This window comes from Thalassophryne amazonica, chromosome 11 (genome assembly GCF_902500255.1).
Source record: "Thalassophryne amazonica chromosome 11, fThaAma1.1, whole genome shotgun sequence".
Taxonomy (NCBI): Eukaryota; Metazoa; Chordata; class Actinopteri; order Batrachoidiformes; family Batrachoididae; genus Thalassophryne; species Thalassophryne amazonica.
In genome coordinates this window covers 9,453,470-9,470,575 of record NC_047113.1, presented here as the reverse complement: position 1 = coordinate 9,470,575, position 17,106 = coordinate 9,453,470, and the positions used below count along the sequence as shown (strand labels likewise).

The 17,106-nt window shown below is 41.5% G+C and overlaps 2 protein-coding genes across 3 annotated transcripts in view; both read left to right on the top strand.

Annotated features, from left to right (window-relative positions):
- hdx (highly divergent homeobox) overlaps nucleotides 1-17,106 on the top strand; it is a 76,153-nt gene that overhangs the window by 51,486 nt on the left and 7,561 nt on the right. The window contains 2 exon segments of the mRNA XM_034181853.1: nucleotides 11,432-11,630; nucleotides 11,712-11,791. Coding sequence (XP_034037744.1) covers nucleotides 11,432-11,630; nucleotides 11,712-11,791 — 279 coding nt within the window.
- The window catches only part of rps6kal (ribosomal protein S6 kinase a, like), a 51,532-nt gene continuing 50,154 nt past the window's right edge, over nucleotides 15,729-17,106 (top strand). For both annotated transcript variants that reach the window (XM_034180897.1, XM_034180896.1), the window contains exon 1: nucleotides 15,729-15,733. The gene's annotated coding sequence lies outside the window, so the exon portion shown is untranslated. The remainder of the gene's footprint in view (nucleotides 15,734-17,106) is intronic.

Below are 17,106 nucleotides of genomic sequence, written 5' to 3'. Positions count from 1 at the left end.
GGAAGCTGAAGGAGGAAGACGTGTGAAATTTAGCGAGCAGGTGAGAGAAGCACTAGTTGGAGGGGAAGCAATTTTGGACAATTGGAAGAGTATTGCAGATGTGGTGAGGGACACAGCTAGGGCAGTACTGGGTATGACATCTGGACAGTGGAAGGAAGACAAGGAGACTTGGTGGTGGAATGAAGAGGTCCAGGAAAGCGTAAGGAGAAAGAGGTTGGCGAAAAAGTTTTGGGATAGTCGGAGAGATGAAGAAAGTAGACAGGAGTACAAGGAGATGCGGCGTAAGGCGAGAAGAGAAGTGGCAAAAGCAAAGGAAAAGGCATATTGCGAGCTGTACATGAAGTTGAATAGTAAGGAAGGAGAAAAGGACTTGTACCGATTGGCCAGACAAAGGGACGGAGCTGGAAAGGATGTGCAGCAGGTTAGGGTGGTAAAAGATGCACATGGTAATGTGCTGACAAGTGAGGAGTGTGTGCTGAGAAGGTGGAGGGAATATTTCGAAGAGTTGATGAATAAAGAAAATGAGCGAGAGAAAAGCCTGGATGATGTGGTGAGAGTAAATCAGGAAGTAAAAGAGATTAGCAAGGAAGAAGTGAGGGCTGCTATGAAGAGGATGAAGAGTGGAAAGGCAGTTGGTCCAGATGACATTCCAATGGAGGCATGGAAATGTCTAGGAGAGATGGCAGTAGGGTTTCTAACCAGATTGTTTAATAAAATCTTGGAAAGTGAGTGGATGCCTGAGGAGTGGAGACGAAGTGTGCTGGTTCCTATTTTCAAGAACAAGGGTGATGTGCAGAGCTGCAGTAACTACAGAGGCATAAAGCTGATCAGCCACAGCATGAAGTTATGGGAAAGAGTAATAGAAGATAGGCTAGAAACAGGTGAAGATCTGTGAGCAGCAATATGGTTTCATGCCGAGAAAGAGCACTACAGATGCAATGTTTGCTCTGAGAATACTGTTGGAAAAGTACAGAGAAGGACAGAAAGAGTTACTTTGTGTGTTTGTGGACTTAGAAAAAGCTTATGATAGGGTGCCAAGAGAAGAGTTGTGGCATTGTATGAGGAAGTCTGGAGTGGCAGAGAAGTATGTTAGGGTAGTACAGGACATGTACAAGAATAGTGTGACAGCGGTGAGATGCGCAGTCAGAATGACAGACTCATTCAAGGTGGAGGTGGGATTACACCAAGGATCAGCTCTGAGTCCTTTCTTGTTTGCAGTGGTGATGGACAGGTTGACAGATGAGATCAGACAGGAGTCCCCATGGACTATGATGTTTGCAGATGACATTGTGATCTGTAGTGAGAGTAGAGAGCAAGTTGAGTCTAGTATGGAGAAGTGGAGATATGCTTTGGAGAGAAGGGGAATGAAAGTCAGTAGAAGCAAGACTGAGTACATGTGTGTGAATGAGAGGGAGCCCAGTGGAATAGTGCAGTTACAAGGAGTAGAAGTGGTGAAAGTAGATGAGTTTAAATATTTGGGGTCAACTGTTCAAAGTAATGGAGAGTGTGGTAGAGAGGTGAAGAAGAGAGTGCAGGCAGGGTGGAGTGGGTGGAGAAAGGTGGCAGGAGTGATTTGTGACCGAAGAATATCAGCAAGAGTGAAGGGGAAAGTTTACAAAACAGTTGTGAGACCAGCTATGTTGTATGGTTTAGAGACAGTGGCACTAACAAAAAGACAGGAGGCAGAGCTGGAGGTGGCAGAGCTGAAGATGTTGAGATTCTCTTTAGGAGTGACAAGAATGGACAAGATTAGGAATGAACATATCAGAGGGACAGCTCAGGTGGGACGGTTTGGAGACAAAGTCAGAGAGGCAAGATTGAGATGGTTTGGACATGTGCAGAGGAGGGACCCAGGGTATATAGGGAGAAGGATGCTGAGGATGGAGCCACCAGGCAGGAGGAGAAGAGGGAGACCAAAGAGGAGGTTCATGGATGTGCTGAGAGAGGACATCAATCAATCAATCAATTTTATTTATATAGCGCCAAATCACAACAAACAGTTGCCCCAAGGCGCTTTATATTGTAAGGCAAGGCCATACAATAATTACGTAAAAATGCAGGTGGTTGGTGTGACAGAGGAAGATACAGAGGACAGGGTGAGATGGAAACGATTGATCTGCTGTGGCGACCCCTAATGGGAACAGCCGAAAGAAGAAGAAGAAGAAGATAAATTAAGTTGTGCAATTATGTGAAATGACACTGGGAAAAAGTATTGAACACCTGAAGAAAGGGAGGTGCATAACGTGTGCAAAACCAAGACGCCAGCTGAACTCTATCACTAATTAGACAGCAGTCCTGCCCCTTGTCACTGCAAATTAATGGTTCAGTTAACTGGTTCATTTCCAAACTAATGGCTTATAAAAAGGTGTCTCATTACCAAGGTGTGACACAAGAAAACATAATGGGTAAAAGCAAAGAGCTCTCTCAAGATCTTGACAACCTTATGTTGCAAAATATACAGATAACATTGGTTACAGAAGGATTTCTAAACTTCTGAATGCTCCAGTGAGCACTATGGGGCCATAATCTGGAAGTGAAAAGGTCAACCTTCAAAATTTGATGACTGTTTGTCTGGAAGAATGGGCCATAATTACACCTGAACAATGCATGCGACTACACAGTAAAATCACCAGTGTTCACTTAACATTGACAGTGAACATATGGTCCCACTCTGATCAGAGTAGGACCATATGTACAGTACACTGGCAGTGTTAACAGAGTCAGTGTTAGTGTTTCACTGGTGAATTTACTATGTAGCTTCTCCATACAGGAGGCATCTTGAAGATGTCATTACCGACAAAGGCTTTTTCACAAAGTATTAAATAAATTTCAGTAAGTGTGTTCAGTACTTTTTCTCTGTGTCATCCCATTTTATTGCACGTAACTTAATTTCTGTACTTATTTGTTCTGGTGATGCTATCTTGGACTAAAAGCATGCACTACTGGCTACAAAGCGGGCCTATTACTCTGATTTGATCAACAAAAACAAGCATAACTCAAAGTTCTTGTCAGACACGGTGGCAACACTTATTCATATATAACCACCTGTAAGTCGCTCTCCTTTTACAGTCCAAGAATTCTTGCATTACTTCGAGAAGAAGATAGACACCATTAGGTTAAACATATCCCAGCATGCCTTAACCCAACCACTACACCCTGCTATTGAGATGGGTGCCATCACTGAGGTATTACCTACATTTACAGAATTTTATAGTATCTCACTGGGTGTGCTGATGAAACTTGTAATGTCTACGAAAAGCACAACCTGCTTATTTGATCCTATACCAACAAAACTGTTTAACCCTATTTAGACCGAGCGTTTTTGGGGTTTGGGAGGGGGAGCTGTTTCGGCTCCCCCCTCATAACTGCTGAACGGCGTAGCGTATGACCACTAAATTTGCAGGAGATGAGCTACACTTGAAACTTAACAATTAGCGTAATTTTGGTATCATTATATTGTAATATGATGTCATTATGACATCATCTGATTGTATTGCCCAAAATGTTATAATGTATTTTCCTACAAATATTTTCCTACAAATTTAGGTTGTGCATAACATGAGAGTAAACTGTAAGTCTTTAACGTCATATATTACTACCAAATGTGCAGGGCATGATGCACAAACATGTAATCACTAGAAATATATTGGTGTTATTATTACTAATTATGACATCATAATGACATCATCAAATTAGCAGTAATTAATTCAAATTAACAAAGCTGACATTAAATTAGGTAAAGTTATATTAATATAATGGAATATATGAAATGAAAATATGGAAAGTACATTGATGAAACTTAGATCTGTGATTTTGGGTCAGACATACCTGTCAGAAAACTGATGCCATGGAAACGGCAAGGATGATGAACTTAAGCTTTCGGTTCCAAATTGTACCCAACTAAATTTAAGGAAAAGTCACCATGTTTCGTGGTCCTAGCATAAGTTGTTAAGAAATTATACGATATGAACTTTGGCGTGGGTACTTTTAGCCCCACCCCGATCTAGATAAGGTTAAGGATCTGTGGCCCACTCTTGGACCAACTGTGCTGGAACTTATTAATCTGTCATTAACCTCTGGATCTTTTCCTAAATGTTTCAAATCTGCAGTGATTAAACCAATACTTAAGAAATCTAATCTTGACCCTAGTATACTGAAAAACTATAGGCCGATATCAAATCTATCATTTTGCTCTAAAATTCTGGAAAAGGTGGTTTCACAGCAGCTCATGGACCGCCTTAGTGAGAATAATCTTTTTGAACCACTGCAGTCTGCTTTTAGAAAATATCATTCCACAGAGACAGCACTCACTAAAGTGGTGAATAATCTGCTTGCAATGGATTCGGACGCTACTACGGTTCTAGTGCTGTTAGATCTTAGTGCTGTGTTTGATACCGTGGATCACCATATTCTACTCGATAGGCTGGAGAATCATTTTAGGATTTCTGGGAATGCCCTTGCATGGTTGACATCATACCTGACCAGTCATTCTCACTGTGTTTTGTACAATAACACTACCTCTAACCTTAGTGACATGAAATTTGGGGTTCTACAGGGGTCCATGTTAGGCTCCCTGCTTTTCTCCCGTTATATAGCACCCGTTGGTCACATATTGTGGCATTTTGGGATGACCTTTCATTGCTATGCTGATGATACTCAGTTATGCATGCCGATAACTGCTGGTAATCTCATCCACATACATAAAATCCTTAGAAAATTGCCTTCCATCAGTGAAAAGTGGATGTCTACCAATTTCCTACCTTTAAACTCTGGAAAGACTGAAATGATGGTTCTTGGTTCGTTGAGACATCGGCATCAATTTGACCAGCTAACGCTTGGCCTAGGCTCATGTGTCATACATCACACTGACAAAGTGAGGAACCTTGGGGTAATTTTTACACTACTTTGTGTCCCTAGGGTGAATAAAAAGTCTTACAGACCTTTCTCTTATCATGCACCTGCTTTGTAGAATGATCTCCCTGCATCAGTAAAACAGTCACATTCTGTAGAGACTTTCAAGTCCAGACTTAAGACACACTTATTTTCCCTTTAATATGACTATCATACTGGCATAGTATGTTACTATGCTTTCTACTCTTTTAAATTCATTTTATTAGTAAACAGAATGGGCCGCGGCCTCAAGTCTGGGTCTTTTAGTGAAGCTTAGGGCTCGTGGCCGGTGATCACCTTAGCATTTCTTCTGTTTTTCTTGTTGCTTAATGCTGACAAATTATACTGTATTTGTTGGCTTTCTGCAGCCTGATTCTGTTTTTTTTTTTCTCTCTGTCTGAGGTGCGGCTCCATCCAGAGAGATGGGAGTGGATGTCTTCTTCTGCAGGCCTCCTCTCCTGTGCACCAGCATGGACTCCCAAAATTTCCTGGATTTTTGTTTTGTCAATTGTGTCTGTAGCATTTAGGGGAGGTGGTGGTCTAGTGGTTAAGGTGTTGGGCTTGAGTCCAGAAGATCATGGGTTCAAATCCCCACCTGGCTGGAAAATCACTAAGGGCCCTTGGGCAAGGCCTTTAATCCCCTATTGCTCCCGGTGTGTAGTGAGCACCTTGTATGGCAGAACCCTGCCATTGGGGTGAATGTGAGGCATAACTGTAAAGCGCTTTGAGCGTCTGATGCAGATGGAAAAGCGCACAGAGGGAGTTTTTCCTTGTGTACTTGCTCAAGGGGTATGGTATGGTCTGGTTAAACCTTACTTGTGTGAAGCACCTTGATGTAACTCTGCTGTGATTTTGCGCTATATAAATGAAATAAATTTAACTGAATTGTTTTCTTTTAAATTTGTGTCTGATCTGATCTGGTATCAGGATCGGCTTCTGATACCGGCGTAATGCACATATTGAAAAATACCGATCCAACCCGCGACATTTTCCGATACCAGAGAAGAGCCACTGTGAATCCTCTCAACTGCTGTTGTTTGCTCTCTGTTTTGTTTGCTGCCAGGCAGGAGAACTGGAGGGGGAGGTTTTCTGAAGCTGGGCTGTTTGAGAGAGCTCTCTTCTGCAGTGTTCTAGCTGCTGGTAGCGGCAAATTTCTGGCCGGCTCTCGGGTCCAAATTGTCTGTTTGTTGAGCATGGATTTTCTGAAAAATTAACTGCATTGTTGCTGAAAATGTGTGCTAAAAAGTTAGCCGCTTCACTGTGCCAAGGCTTTGAAACGCCAGCTCAGCATGCAGCTGAGGAGGAGAGGCTGAACAGAGATTCTGTGCGCTGAACGGGAAAAAGTCGCCATTAAAATCCTGCCCGTGAGCGTCAGTAATGCTACATTTATTTTACACTTGAAAGGCTTCGTGTTTCCAAAATATTTGACGATTGCACAGCACGAAAACAGATAGACAGAGAGAGAAAGCAAGAGAGCAAGCGAGAAAGAGAGAGAGGGAGACAGACAGACAGAGAGCGACAGACAGAGACAGAGGACTTAATTTTTATTTTTTTCTCTGTAGCACTTACTTTGACAATGTAAACATACAGTGAGGGTATTTGAACACCCTGCGATTTTGCAAGTTCTCCCACTTAGAAATCATGGAGGGGTCTGAAATTTCCATCTTTGGTGCATATCCACTGTGAGAGACATAATCTAAAAAAAATTTTTATTTATATGTTACTGCTGCAAATAAGTATTTGAACACCTGTGAAAATCAGTGTTAATATTTGGTACAGTAGCCTTTGTTTGCAATTACAGAGGTCAAACATTTCCTGTAGTTTTTCACCAGGTTTGCACACACTGCAGCAGGGATTTTGGTCCATTCCTCCACACAGATCTTCTCTAGATCAGCCAGGTTACTGGGCTGTCGCTGAGAAACACGGAGTTTGAGCTCCCTCCAAAGATTTTCTATTGGGTTTATGTCTGGAGACTAGCTAGGCCACTCCAGAACCTTGATATGCTTCTTACGGAGCCACTCCTTGGTTATCCTTGGAAGACCCATCCATGACACATCTTCAGTGCTCTAACTGAGGGAAGGAGGTTGTTCCCCAAAATCTCGCAATACATGGCCCCCATCATCCTGTCCTTAATACAGTGCAGTCGTCCTGTCCCATGTGCAGAAAAACACCCCCAAAGCATGATGCTTCCACCCCCATGCTTCACAGTAGGGACTGTGTTTTTGGGATGGTACTCAGCATTCGTCTTCCTCCAAACACGGCGAGTGGAATTAAGACCAAAAAGTTCTGTTTTGGTCTCATCTGACCACATAACTTTCTTCCATGACTCCTCTGGATCATCCAAATGGTCATGGGCAAACTTAAGACGGGCCTGGACGTGTGCTGATTTAAGCAGGGGAACCTTCCATGCCATGCATGATTTTAACCCATGATGTCTTAGTGTATTACCCACAGTAACCTTGGAAACAGTGGTGCCAGCTCTCTTCAGGTCATTGACCAGCTCCTCCCATGCAGTTCTGGGCTGATTCCTCACCTTTCTTAGGGTCATTGATACGCCACGAGGTGGGATCTTGCATGAAGCCCCAGTCCGAGGGAGATTGACAGTCATGTTTAGCTTCTTCCATTTTCTAATAATTGCTCCAACAGTTGATCTTTTTTCACCAAGCTGCTTGGCAATTGCCCCGTAGCCCTTTCCAGCTTTGTGGAGGTTTACAATTTTGTCTCTGGTGTCTTTGGACAGCTCTTTGGTCTTAGCCATGTTAGTAGTTGGAGTCTTACTGATTGTGTGGGGTGGACAGGTGTCTTTATGCAGCTAACGACCTCAAATAGGTGCTTCTAATTTGGAATAATAAGTGGAGTGGAGGTGGACCTTTTAGAGGCGGACTAACAGGTCTTTGAGGGCCAGAATTTTTACTGATTGGCAGGTGTTGAAATACTTATTTGCAGCAGTAACATGCAAATAAATTATTAAAAAAATCATACATTGTGATTTCCGGATTTTTTTTTTTTTTTTTTTTTTGGATTATGTCTCTCACAGTGGGCATGCACCTAAAATGAAAATTTCAGGCCCTTCCATGATTTCTAAGTGGGAGAACTTGCAAAATCGCAGGGTATTCAAATACTTATTTTCCTCACTGCATGTCTCCCATATCAATAAATCTCCATTGAAATTGAGATGGAGAGACAGACAGAGTGAATGCTGTCTTTTCCCTTTAAGTCTATAAAAATGAGGCTATAAAAAATAAAAGTACTTGATTCTTTCATCAAAACATCAAATTCTGGTAAATTGTAACTCAACTTTCAGGTCTCCTTTTTAAGAAAATCCTCATATAAAATCAACAATAATGATAATAATATTAAAGCAAAACAGAGTTCAGGTATCGGATCAGAAAAGTATCTGTATCGGCAGATATCCAAATTCAGGTATCAGGATCGGATCGGAAGTGAAAAATTGTGGATTGGTGCATCCCTAGTTTCTTTGCATGTATGGATTACTTGGGTTGGTCCTGACATCAGGTGAAAATTTCATGTCAATAGCACCTTTAGAAATATATTTACTGAGAAAAATGGTGACATTAGGGTGCTCCTCTACAGTATGCCAAAAATAAAAATGTGACTTTTTTAAGGTGCTTCCTGACAAAATTATTCATCTTGATGAGAAAATGTTTTGTGCAAAATTTTATTTCGATACAACTATTCTGATCACCGCCGTACGCAGGTTGGAAATTGCAATAGTTGAGAATATTAGTGCAAACCAATTTCAATTTATTCATTTTTATATAGAGCCAAATCACAACAGAATCGCCTCAAGGCGCTTCACACAAAACAATTCAGAAAACAAAATAAAATGAATTAAAAGATTAAAAAGTAAGTCTCTTCTGCTACTCCCTTGTTTGCACTCGGGGTCGCCACAGCAAATCCAAGGTGGATCTGCATGTTGAATTGGCATAAGTTTTACGCTGGATGCCCTTCCTGACGCAACTCCACATTACATGGAGAAATGTGGCACGGGTAGGATTTGAACCCCGAACCTTCTTCACTGAAACCAAGCGCATTAACCACTTGGCCACAAAGCACAATAAACGAGTAAAAAAAGTAAAAAAAAAGTATAAAAAAAAAAAGCATAGTAACACAATATGCCAATATGATAGCCATATGAAAGAGAAAACAGGTCCGTCTTAAGTCTGGACTTGAAAGTCTCCACAGAATCTGACTGCTTTATTGATGCAGGGAGATCACGCCACAAAACGGGCACGATAAGAAAAAGCTCTATGGCCCGCAGTTGAAATACTGAAATGGAAAAAAATAATGAACAAATGTATCCAGTCCATATCTCAAAATGTCACTTGCACGAAACAAAAACAGGCTGGGTGGCAGTTGTTAATATTTTTAAAATCTCATGAAATTTCACCCAATTTATTCTTCCCCCTAAAGGAACCAAAAAATGAAGAAGCACCTTGAAAAAGTTGAATTTTTTTTTTCGGGACCACTCTATGGTGACGTATTTCAATACTTATTTTTTCTGCTGTACATCTGTTCAAAAGGGTTGTGCCACCATTCTTTATTAGACCAGTAAAAAAGTAAGTCCCTTTGGCTGCTCCCTTGTTTTTCACTCAGGGTCATCACAGCAGATCTGAGGTGGATCTGCATGTTGAATTGGCACAAATTTTACACCGGATGCCCTTCCTGACGCAACTCCACATTACATGGAGAAATGTGGCAGGGGTGAGATTTAAACTGGGAACCTAGTGAGTGAACCACTTGGCCACCACCCCTGCTACTACATAGATAACTGCTGTTAGACCAGCACAATCTGTAAATCTCATTGCAACATTTGTGATTGTCCATAGAACGTGTCATCACTAGGGATGGGTATCATTAAGAAATGATTCGATCCACCGACATCAATAACCTTTTTACTTAACGATTCCCTTAATGGTCCTTCAGAGTGGCCTTTGTTTTTGGGGGTGTTTGTCAAGAAAATGATCATTTCTCTACATTGATTACAGACCCTGCAGCAGGTCTGTAATCAACTTTTCTGCAGCGTGGCTTTGCTTTGAACCTTGAACCAATTGAAGCAGTGATTCGCAGATCAAAGCAGTGCTTCGATCATTGCTTCATTGATTCATTTTTTTCTTTCACTTTATCTTAATTTCCCCCCGCTAAAACTCTAACGAGCATGTGGCTGTGAGTATTATTTACCTTTTTTATGTTAAACCGACCTGTTTTGGTCTTCTGAAACAGTTGATAGATGTATTTTATATCTTAAAAACGGGACCGATGCTAACACTTTACCACGTCTATGGCATTTTCAATGTTAAAGTTAGCAGTTGTAGCTGTCAGCACGTTCGGGTGCATTTGTTTTCTGTATAATAAGCGTTTGTTGTCGTAAAAGAGTCAAATGTATTACAAATTGTAATATTTTTTTTTATTTATTTTTGTTTATATATTAATAATAATAGCAACCACAACAATAATAGTAATAATAACTAATCTAATGATTATATACAATTTTAGAGAAAGAGACAAAAAGAACCTGAATAAAAACACAACAGAAAATATAAAACCAACTAACAATGAACATAAATAAATAAATACATACATGCAGAAATAAATGTTTCCTGTGAACACCTAGTGACTCTTACACCTCCAATTCATCACTGTCTTATTTAAGTTTAATGACAGTTTGTCGAAACAAACTGTCATTTGCTTGACCGAAGTCAAACCATATTTTCAGTGTGTTAATTTCTGTGATTCAGTGATTTCCTCCAGAACTATCTGCCAAGCTAGAAAACTGCTGCATCCTAGTAAGAGCAGAATACATACTGGAATTAATTTGAATAAGGAAAGTTGTTTTTTTTTTTGTTTTTTTTTTCTCACCAAAATGGATGCTGCACTCATTGCAGTTTATTGTCTGGAATAGTCCCAGATTGCATTTCAGAGCTTCTAGAATTCAAACATTTTCGTGCAGGTGGTGTTGTAATTTTGGGTTTCATCTTTTTTTTGTTTTTCACCACTTTCATCCCTGAATATGTGAAATCGTGAGTCACTTTTGTGCGGATTAAACTCACTAACTGGGACTCCTGTCTTGTTGCGAGAAAGAAACGAGAATCGTCCTCCGTTCTGTTCACACAGCTCCAAATGCTGCGCGGCTCTCTGCCGAGTCAAGATAGAACGATAGAATCCAGCTGGAATTAATGACTTCAAAGCGAAACACCATTTTGTTTATTTTTATTTATGTCCAGAGATCAAGGATACAGTGACCAATTTCATATTTATTTACTTTAAGACTCAATGAAATACATAGAAAACCTGTAAAGCCTACTTTTAGTACAAAATTCACAAGAGGTATCGATAAGGGAATCGATAAGGAATCGGATCGATAAGCAGAATCGATAATGGCATAGATATCGATAAAATCTTATCAATACCCATCCCTAGTCATCACACAGACATTCCTCACAATGGACAGTGTTGTCAAAGATCTATTGCGCATTTCTTTGATACTTATTGCAATATTTCTTGTTCTTTTGGATGACAGACATGGATTAGCAACAGACGGAGGAAGTACCGTCTGATGGGTATTGAAATTCCTCCACCCAAAGGTGGTCCTGCTGTTTTCACAACCTCATCCCCAGGAAATGAGTCTCCACTAAGCCTAAGTCCTGATGAAGAGCGCCTTAAAACGCCTGAACTTGGAGACGACTTGAATGACTGTGGCTCCATCTGCCTGTCTGAAGGTAAAGTCCCAAATACTCTCAAACACCAACATGTACCTCAGTACCTCTGTCTTCTCATTAATGCAGTGTTCTTTCTTCAAGATGGCACCAGTGATTCACAACAGAGGGAGGGAGAAGATGGAACAGATGTGTTGAATACTGCATCAGTGACCAATAATGTGGTACTTTATTCCTCTGAATTTACATGACCACCTCATTAAATTCTGTCACTTTGTTTGGTATATTCATGCTCACATGCAGTAAAATGGACTAAAGCGCATTCAATGCATGTTCAACCTAGTTTTAATCATGATTTTAACATTATATGAGCATGTGGCAACTAAAGTAGGCAGGAGTTCCTTGACTGATAACAGGGCCTAGTTCGAGACAACTTTTTCTGTAATCATGAGGAGTTTGCGTTGTATGTGTTGGAGTATCTCAAGCCAGTGAAGTCTTTTAAGAACTCATGTAATGTGTTCATGAGTGTGGGAAAGCAGTTGTACTGCAGAGGTCTACATGTATTGAAGTTTGTTAAGTACTTTAGAAGATGTGCCATATATAAGAGGTTATTGCAGTCGCTGAATTTCTATGTAATGAAGAAATGGCTGTGTTTCTTCAACTGAGAAGGTGACTGATACATGGATGGAGATGGACATTGAAGTAAAAACAGTAACATTAATCACAAGTGCAAATATTATTTGATCAAATAAAGTTTGCTGAGTGTGTTGTGCAGGCATCATAGTTGATTTAAACTTTTCTTTGGCAGCAAAGTCTCAAGGCTTTTCATATTTCTTGTTGTAGTTAGATGGCAGCTGGTCAAGCTGTTTTCAGCAGCAGCAGCTCTCCCTTCTTTTTTATTCATTTGTTTTATTTATTTTGAGCAACATCTGTCTTTTCCCATCCAAACCACCTAGTGAGGTTGAGTTACAAACCGAATGGTCCGCCCCTATAAATTTATCTGGCTTGCTTCCACTGCGCATGCGTCATTTTGGAGCTCAGCCGGTCATCTGAGACAGTCTGTTGTGTGTTGGGGGGTTTGGCTGGACATTTTGGTGCTGTTTTCTTTTCTTTGCTCTCCAGGTGGTATGCAAACTGTTTTTTTCTGTGGAGAAGGTGCTGGCGGAAGAGTCCTTCACCCTCATCAGAACTATTGGCTGCACCTGTGGAGGATGTTCACGTGCAGGCCTAACAACTTGCAGCACCTGTGGATGATGCTCACGTGCAGACTTAAAGACATTCAGCTGAAGCAGATAATGAGATGGCGTTCTGCATTTAAGCCATGAGTGATTTGAGCAGAATTGCCGGGAACTCGACCTTGTGATGTTCGGTTGTGAGACGCTGAGGACCGCGCCAGGGTTTGACACATCGTGCCTGTGAAGGAGGACGGGTGAGGGACACATGCTGTCAGCACACATCAGAGGTGATTATCGTCTGAATAATCGTTAATAGTAATTTGGCGTTTTGTTACGCAGTATATTTGAACATTGATGAGAATTGTGCAGTTTGCTTCTCACTGCCGTGGCGTACGGATTGATGATCCTCCACCTGTTGTGAGAAGCTGCTCATTTACATAAGGCTTAAATTCAGACCTGAATGTGTTGCTGATAGTGTGTGCTTCTGAAGGATATTTGTTGTAGCTCTGTTGACTTACCTCACCTTTTCCGTCCTTCACAGAGTCAGTTTGTTGTATTCACCTGGGGGGTGTTCGGCGGTGAATCTGAGTCCAGAAGTGCCGGGCTTTGATCCATTTGGGCGCTGGAGAGCGCGCCGTCGTTCACCTTGCCAAGACAGCTGACTATTTATGTTGTACACGGATTATTGCACATGAGGGGGAATAAATTTGTTTCTTGGAACCGCTTTCTGGTTATTTAGCGCTGGGCCATTGTCAGATGCTGGTTTGGTTCTCTGACCCGCGTCAGCGCATAACACAGTCTCTTCACCCAAAGTGATGAAATGGATTAATGGGATTATTAACCATCAGATGACAAGGTAAAACCTCTTAAACCATTCTAAAGTCAGTTTTAAGCAGAGACGAGGCCGTTTTGAGCAGAAACGAGGCAACAGACTGTGACACTTTGAAATGACCGACATGCAATGAACGCATCAGCTAGCAGCTCATGATCGCTTCCTCTGCCTTTTATGATGAAATAATGCTGAATTTATGTGGAAATTATTGTTGTACAAAAGCTTGAGATATCTGTTGGTGAGATAGATGATGACTGGAGTGCAGTTTGAAGCAGAAACGAGGTGATAATCTGTGAACCGTGGCTAATGACACATGCACAGTGAAGGCAGGGTGGTCAGATTTTTAGGGGGGACCAGTCGATCGGTTGGTGACACCACATTTAGCAACTAAATAATCTTCCAAGGGAGACTGCAAGGCTGGAGGTGTGTGCATGATGTCTGTTTCCACTTTTTTTTTAACCTTAGTCATGCTAAGAACTAAGCTAATCTGTGTTGTGGAAACACTCAGGAGAGCTCACATGACTGTGAATCTCTGCTTTACTGCAGTGTTGCCAAGTATGACTGATAATTTGCAGTCTAAAGGCTGTTCAAAATCCACCTTCAGCCAACAAAATGAATTCCAAATCATTCAATCTGGCAACATTGCTCTGATGCAGCCAAGGACTTACATACTCAAGAACATTAGATTGCACACAGTGTTATTGTTGACTATACATACCATGCACAACCATAGATGTCGGTGAAATGTGATACACAAGGTTGCCTCACTGACACTTCAGACAGGTATGACGTTGGGTGATGATGTTCTACTAACTGGTCACCAGGGTGCTGAGTCATTAAAAACGTGTACAGTAGTGTTCAGAATAATAGTAGTGCTATGTGACTAAAAAGATTAATCCAGGTTTTGAGTATATTTCTTATTGTTACATGGGAAACAAGGTACCAGTAGATTCAGTAGATTCTCACAAGTCCAACAACACCAAGCATTCATGATATGCACACTCTTAAGGCTATGAAATTGGGCTATTAGTAAAAAAAAAAAGTAGAAAAGGGGGTGTTCACAATAATAGTAGCATCTGCTGTTGAAGCTATGAACTCAAAACTATTATGTTCAGACTGATTTTTTAGCAATCCTGTGAATCACTAAACTAGTATTTAGTTGTATAACCACAGTTTTGTCATGATTTCTTCACATCTGCGAGGCATTAATTTTGTTGGTTTGGAACCAAGATTTTGCTGGTTTACTAGTGTGCTTGGGGTCATTGTCTTGTTGAAACACCCATTTCAAGGGCATGTCCTCTTCAGCATAAGGCAACATGACCTCTTCAAGTATTTTGACATATCCAAACTGATCCATGATACCTGGTATGCGATATATAGGCCCAACACCATAGTAGGAGAAACATGCCCATATCATGATGCTTGCACCACCATGCTTCACTGTCTTCACTGTGAACTGTGGCTTGAATTCAGAGTTTGGGGGTCATCTCACATACTGTCTGTGGCCCTTGGACCCAAAAAGAACAATTTTACTCTCATCAGTCCACAAAATATTCCTCCATTTCTCTTTAGGCCAGTTGATGTGTTCTTTGGCAAATTGTAACCTCTTCTGCACGTCTTTTATTTAACAGCGGGACTTTACGGGGGATTCTTGCAAATAAATTAGCTTCACACAGGCGTCTTGTAACTGTCACAGCCCTTACAGGTAACTCCAGACTGTCTTTGATCATCCTGGAGCTGATCAATGGGTGAGCCTTTGCCATTCTTGTTATTCTTCTATCCATTTTGATGGTTGTTTTCCGTTTTCTTCCACGCGTCTCTGTTTTTTTGTCCATTTTAAAGCATTGGAGATCATTGTAGATGAACAGCCTATAATTTTTTGTACCTGCGTATACGTTTTCTCCTCTCCAATCAACTTTTTAATCAAACTACGCTGTTCTTCTAAACAATGTCTTGAACGTCCCATTTTCCTCAGGCTTTCAAAGACAAAAGCATGTTCAACAGGTGCTGGCTTCATCCTTAAATAGGGGACACCTGATTCACACCTGTTTGTTCCACAAATATGACAAACTCACTGACTGAATGCCACACTACTATTATTGTGAACACCCCCTTTTCTACTTTTTTTACTAATAGCCCAATTTCATAGCCTTAAGAGTGTGCATGTCATGAATGCTTGGTCTTGTTGGATTTGTGAGAATCTACTGAATCTACTGGTACCTTGTTTCCCATGTAACAATAAGAAATATACTCAAAACCTGGCTTAATCTTTTTAGTCACATAGCACTACTATTATTCTGAACACTACTGTATGTGATATCGTGACAAAGTCAATCTATAGACAGACTTTTATAGTTACGAAAGATGCTTTCATGACATGGTGATCTTTTATTACAGTAGTAGTTGAATTATCTCTGCATTTGTAGTAAGTCCCTTCGGCTGCTCCCTTGTTTGCACTCGGGGTCGCCACAGCAAATCCAAGGTGGATCTGCATGTTGAATTGGCACAGGTTTTACGCCGAATGCCATTCCTGACGCAACTCCATTTTTCATGGAGAAATGTGGCAGGGGTGGGATTTGAACCCAGAACCTTCTGCACTGAAACCAAGTGCATTAACCACTTGGCCACCACCTAACTCTGCATTTGTACATTTTGTAATAATTATTACAGTAGGAACAGTTTTTACAGTAACAGTTGCAACAAGCCAGTCTTATTTACCATTGAATGGTAAAGGACTGTCACCTGAGGTCAGTGGGGGCACAGCTAACCAAAAAGTTAGCTTTGGTAACAGTTAATCCACTAACTGAAAAGTTATCTTTTATAAAGCTAAACCGATAAGCCCCTAAAAATGTAACGAACGTTACAGATAAAAGCTAAACCGATAACTTGCAGTATTGATTTCAGTACACCAGGAGCTACTGACACAACAACGAGGCAGTGCTTCTGTGTCAGATTAGCTTTCTCTCAGCAAAAGAGATCTAGTGACTGAGACGGAGGAAAAAACAAAGACAATTTCTCTTTACACCATAATGACTCACCGACATATCACGCAAGTCCTCAGCAGGCATACAGTTTTATCCATCCATTTTCTTACGCTTTATCCGGAGTCGGGTCGCGGGGGCAGCAGCTCAAGCAAAGCCGCTCAGACCTCCCGATCCACACACACCTCCTCCTGCTCCTCCAAACCTGTGAGGAGAACTGAGGACCACGGTCCGAGACAATGTCAGTTGGTATCCCATGCAGACGTACGACGTGGTGGACCAGGAGGTCTGCTGTCTCCTGGGCTGTAGGGAGCTTCGGGAGGGCCACGAAGTGGGCCGCCTTGGAGAAACGGTCCACTATCGTGAAGATGGTCATCATGCCCTGGGACGGCGGGAGGCCCGTGACAAAGTCCAGGCCAATGTGAGACCAGGGGCGACGAGGCACCGGAAGCGGTTGCAGAAGTCCTTGAGTCTTGGAGTGGTCTGCCTTGCCCCTCGCACAGGTGGTGCAGGCCTGGACATACTCCCGGACGTCGGCCTCCATGGACGCC